The following is a 5990-nucleotide window of genomic DNA, read 5'->3' as shown; positions in this document are numbered from 1 at the left end:
GTGCTAAATCATTAAAATAACTCTTCTTATTTAATACGCTTGAGCCCCGAAATTTCTTGATCAATCGGAAAAGCTATTGTACAAAGTTGAATAATGCGATTGAGAAAACATTCTCTTGTTCCCAAAATGTATGGGCTTTTTGAATTGAAATCAAGGAGGTAACGGTGATGAACCTTGCCTTGCAATAAGAAGAATATGATGATTCCTTGGCTCCTTGATTATTGCAGAGCAGTGAAGGCCTGAAGGGGATCGCTGTCGGGAATCTTTCCTGGTACAATCACCATGAAAGAAAAAGAAAAGGAAAAAAACCAGAAAATATGAAAGCTGATCGCGAAAAGTTTGCGGCAACATTGCTTTCCTTTCTACATATATCAAGAAAGTTCGCATTTAGAAATAAACAAAAGCACCAACAGTGGCTTATGCCTTCTTGTGAATCAATCATTTCCCTATATTCTTCTGATTTCAAACCTCTGATCATAGCTAGGTGATGGGTTTCAAATTTCATGGTATTATATACAGATATCTCTGGCCAGTGCAGTTCCTCTCTGCCTAAATCTCCACGACGACAGCGCTGTGGGATATTTAGGAATTGATGGACCAATCATAATCTCGGTACACAATGTTAACAGGGCCTCCATCTCCCAGAAGATGTGTTAGCAGACCTGCTTTAGTTGCATCCAAGTAGTTGATAATGCACCTCAGAATTTCTTTCTCTTGGCCAAAATCACCACTGAACCTGCAGATCATACATGTGATATTTTTCACTTGAGATGCAACGAAACGCAAATGATTGCCATACAACATGCAATGGACACTCCTAAGTTTTGACCTTTAATGAAAACGTAAAGCACAGGCATTAAGTAGGCACTCCGTAGCTCACCACTTGATAATCCGTGTAAGGTAAACTGTCCTCTTTTCCAAGTCCACCTCCATTCCACTCCTTTGGAAGAATTCTCTTGCAGCACATCTTAATTCAGCTTCGATTCCTTGGGATGTGAAAAACCTCACTGTGGGGCTTGATCTTGTACCAGTGCAGAGTCCAAAATGAATTAATGGATTCACTTTAGGAAGAGCAACCTGCCATTTCATTACAGACAGTTCAAGTTCTTACCCACCGTCTCATTTAAATACATGCAAATTAACTTAAAAGGTCAATTCACTTTTCTGGTTCTTTTAAGCTCAACAAGAATTAGAGTTTGAGGCAAGCTTGATCTTTCAAAAGGAAAATAATGCACAGCGTTAAAAGTTACTAATGCATTGCTAGAAATCAGGTTCACTTTCAAAGACATAACAGAATAAAGTTCTAAAATATCCACCGCCAAAAATAAACGTTTCCAGATATAAACATCATTAGCGGATATTACCTCTAAGCGTTTGTCTCCAGTGCCAAAAGGCTTGACTAATGAATAGGGAGATCTTCTATTGCTTCTGAGGATTCCATTTGTAATTGCATTTAGAGAGTAGGAAGACCCTCCAACAATGTATTGAAAGTTGGAAGAGAAGGATCTCCTTTCGATTGCCCCTTCAGGGCATCCTACTCTAATTATAGCATGGATGGCCATAGCATTGTGCAAGTTCAAGAAGAATGCCAGTTTCTCATCTTGTGAGAGCTTTAAGAGATCCACCCTGTGAAGATCTTGAACCAAATTGACATATCTGCATTCATAGATGGAGAGAAATGAACTTGGAGAAGCTAAAGTGACTTGTAACATTAACTGCCAAAATAAGAACACGAGGGTATATCTTAGTGTCCATTGTATCAGAACCTAACACTCAGAGTAGAACCTTGTTAATGAATTTAAATATGATGTTTCTTCATTATAAAAATGGCATAATGCCTCTTATGTTGAATATAACAGGACATGGGTGGTTATGGAAGTTTTACACAAGGATACGGATATTTAAATCCTCGTGTAGTAAAGAATCATTTCAGCCTAGGCAATAATATTGACCTTTTTCACCTATAAGCATCCCCGTCTATATTCCCAATCCCTGTGAATGATTATGCCAAAACAGCCCTCTTCCTATCATTCTGCCATTCAATTTGACCACTTATATTCAACGTGCCCTCTTTCCGATGTTCTTCACGGGCGACCTTTGCTCGAATGCCTTATACAAGGGAAGCACTCCCCTGGTAAATTCTACTTGATCAACTTCACTACATTAACGATGAGACTAAACCTCCACGCCACCATGTGTGAGCTATTCCAAAAATTAAACCCAGTGATTTAGCTTAATTAGGTACTTAAGAATGACAATTGGAGCTCTTTTGCAGAAAGTGGAAAGGTGATAGACTCTGATAAAAGCGATGTTATCAGCAATAAAGTGGTGAATGCCTTTCCAGCAGGCGTGAGATTGGAAGCACAATAATAAATGGCATAAAAGTAAAACTAGTGAGAAAAGAGAGCAGCGTACCTTCTGAATTCCTCGCTTTTGCTGATGCCAGCATAATCAACATGGCGCCTATCATCTGAGGCGTATGACTCTAGTATCGCAGACATTATCTTGTTGAGTCTTTGTCCAACCACAACTGCGGGCTTAGGCTCACTGTCATTCGTAGACCCTCTGAAATTGTAGCATTTTGGAATAAATGGTTCATGCTCAAGGAAACGATAATAATGGTTTCCATCTTCAAAATCATTTTCCCTGCATACACATTGAATATAAAGCAAACTGTTAAAAATTATGCTGATCAATACATGTTTCATTCAGACAGGAGAAAAACTTCTTACCCGAAAACATGATGAATGAAGTGCTTCCTGGCCAGCTGCTTACCAATCTCAACAGCCTACAAATATTTTCATATGAAAATCAATTAACATCAATAAACTCGCTTGTAAATTCAAAGTGGTGGGCACAACCATGTCCATCTAGCTGCTTTCACTTTTTATCAGTAATGATCACGAAATTGAGCATGAAAACCGGAAATACGAACCAATTTCTTTTCATTCCGAAATCTTTTCTTGTTCTTAGCGTTCTATGGTCAGTAAAAAAAACACAAGAATCCCGCCTCCTTTTCTTTTGTTTTTTTAGGGGAATACGTCCTGTTCTTGATCCACTGCATATATATTAATATTCACAAGTCCCTTTTATGATTTTGTTTTCTCAGTATAACTGGTAGGACCTCGTTACATCTTCGACTGTCCACAACATACTTCTACGTATTGATATTTTTGTGTTCCAACTTCCAAATTTTGACCCAGTAGTTGAGCGGTCTCCAATGCCCCGTGACTATGAGAAGCACACCCAAGCTAGGGAAAGTGCAATATATAGAAAAACAACGAAATTGAAGACTAGCAAACGTTTTTCAGAGAACATATGTCTATCATCTGTGTGGGATGCGTAGGAATTCCACATAACTAATTTCATTGCGGATCAAACCTCCGAAACAGTTTAATTGGTTGCTACAAGTATTATAAATGGCTAGTGCAATAGATCAAGAAAGCGGTTTGGTTTCACGAAAGATTGTTCGAGTTTTTCACTGCAAATAAAAGTTTTCGTGGTTGTCGGTACAGAATATCACCTCTCTCATTCTTGCTTTTTCGTTATTTCTACCTACATAATACAATAATTAAAGCTAGAAGATTTATGATAAAGTATTGTTTATTTATTGAAAAGTAATTTTTTAAAAAAAATAAATTATTTTTTAATGTTTAGTAGTGTCATGAAATATATTTTCTAATATTTTAATTTGTCGTGCAAAATAAGTTGCAATAGAACTTATTAATATTTTTTTAAAGTTTATTAAAATAATAAAAAACAAATCTTACAAATCAAAAGGTTAAATGAGAATGAAATTGAAAAAAAATTAATTTTATAAATTATTTCAAATAAAATAAATAACAATCAAAATAATAAATATCAAATTTAACAAATAAAAAAATTAAAAGATGATAAGATTAAAATAATTATTATTATAATTTCATAAATTATTTTAAATAAAATAAATAACAATTCAAAAAAATGAGGAACTTTAATTAAAAAAATAATAAGAGAAAAACAAATAATAATCATAAAAATAAATATTAAAGTTAATATAAAAATTAAATTAAATTAAATTTTAAGGAGTGGGATTGAGAAAAAAAATATTCAAAATAAAATATATAGAAATCAAAAGTTTGAGGACTAAATTTCTTATAATCAATGAATAATATGATATTTTTAAATTTTTCACAACTTGTGAAAGTGTTTTATATCTAAAATAAAAAAAAATACTTTTATAGAAACCAAACCAAATTTTTTTTCTAGAAATTATTTTTTGTAGAGCAATTTTTTTAATAGTAAATAAACATAAAAAAATACAAAATAGTTTTTAAAAAATAAATTTCCATTAAATAAACAAATCTTAAATCATCAAAAAGAAAAAAGAATCAGTTATCAAAATGTATATTGCTTGCATAGAGTATTCACTTCAGAAATATATAAACATGAAAAGAGAGTGCATAGCTTCCCCGATACATGAAACGCTTGTTTACCTTAATTAGAAAACAAATTTTAAAAAAAAATAATAATAATAAAGAACCTGCAAACTTTGGGAAAAGGCGGGATTTGGGGATACAAAAGTAAAGGCCAAAAAATGTGCATCATCAAAGCAACTTCGCCGTTGCTTTTTCGCGGGATGGAGAGGATCCAACGTTCGGGAGAGTCTGTATCACGATAACACGAAGGAGTGGGAACTCTCAAATAGCTCCCTGGTGTTGCAGCCTTTCATGGCTTTTTACTAACTTTTTTATGAATCAATCTAACACGTTGGGTTGGTCCACGAACCAAAAAGATCCATAAAAGCAATATTGGGTCCATTAGGTCATCAACTTCGTATACAAAAAACGTAATATAGGCTTGCACCGAAGGCACCGGCTCAGCGGTGGGATGACGCTTTGCGTCTTCTGCTGTCACGAGTTCGAGCCTTGGAGTTGCATGCCTGTCAGCCCCGCGCTGCCTTACCTGCCTGCTGGGTTTGCAGGGTGTTCAGTGGGCCGTGGGGATTAGTCGTGGTAGCCGCCCCCGACCCCCCCCGTAAAAAAAAAAAAAAAAAAAAAAAAAAAAACGTAATATAGGCGAAGGTAGGAATTAGTTTCTGCTCTCTAAACAATTAGCTTTTTTTTAACTACAAGAAAATTAGTTAATAGTATGTCCAACTTTTTTTTTATTATTATTAATATAAATATTCACGCTAGCTTATATATTTCTTGACTAATCTACAAACTCTAAAATAAATAATTATATAAGTTTTTATTAGTTCTAAAATAATTTTAACATGTGATTATTATAAAGCAAATCTAGAACCCCTGATAGATTGAGTTACTTCTCGGAATTAATATATTTTTGTATTTACAAGTATTGGTCATTTTAGCACTGATATAATTAAGAATATTTCATGACTAGCTTGTATAAAAAAAATATAAAATTATCAGATTTTTTGTTCTTAGGGTTTGTAAAAATAGCGCATTGCAAATATTTCATGTGATACGAAAAGACACGTTTTATGCAAAAAGTTATTTCTAATTATGACTTATTTCAAGCAGAGTTTTCAAATAAAAATGGTAAGATAATATCAACAAATGGCTAGTGCAATAGATCAAGAAAGCGCAATTGGTTTGGTTTCACGAAAGATTGTTGGAGTTTTTCACCACATATAAAAGTTTTCGTGGTTGTCGGTACAGAATATCATCTCTCTCATTCTTGCTTTTTCGTTATTTCTACCTACATAATACAAGAATTAAAGCTGGTGGATTTATAAATGTGGTTAAGTATTGTTTGTTTGTTATAAAGTAGTTTTTTTAAAAAAAAAAATTTTTTAAAAAATAAAATATTTTTTAATGTTTAGTGGTTACATGAAAAATATTTTCTAATATTTTGATTTATGGTGCAAAATAAGTTGCAATAGAACTTATTAATATTTTTTTAAGTTTATTAAAATATTAAAGAATAAATCTTACAAATCAAAAGGTTGAATGAGAATGAAATTGAAAAAAAAATAATTTTATAAG

General features: G+C 33.3%; 1 protein-coding gene across 1 annotated transcript in view; it reads right to left on the bottom strand.

Moving 5' to 3' along the window:
* Positions 1–121: 121 nt before the first annotated feature.
* LOC105126242 (uncharacterized) overlaps positions 122–5990 on the bottom strand; it is a 9686-nt gene continuing 3817 nt past the window's right edge. Inside the window, exons 2-6 of the mRNA XM_011027060.1 lie at positions 2733–2788; positions 2416–2646; positions 1365–1656; positions 881–1077; positions 122–736 (exon numbers count right to left, since the gene is read on the bottom strand). Coding sequence (XP_011025362.1) covers positions 583–736; positions 881–1077; positions 1365–1656; positions 2416–2646; positions 2733–2788 — 930 coding nt within the window. The 3' untranslated portion in view covers positions 122–582. The remainder of the gene's footprint in view (positions 737–880; positions 1078–1364; positions 1657–2415; positions 2647–2732; positions 2789–5990) is intronic.

Source organism: Populus euphratica, unplaced genomic scaffold (assembly GCF_000495115.2).
Source record: "Populus euphratica unplaced genomic scaffold, PopEup_1.0 scaffold1.1, whole genome shotgun sequence".
NCBI classification, from domain to species: Eukaryota; Viridiplantae; Streptophyta; class Magnoliopsida; order Malpighiales; family Salicaceae; genus Populus; species Populus euphratica.
This window is presented reverse-complemented; position numbering and strand designations above follow the sequence as displayed.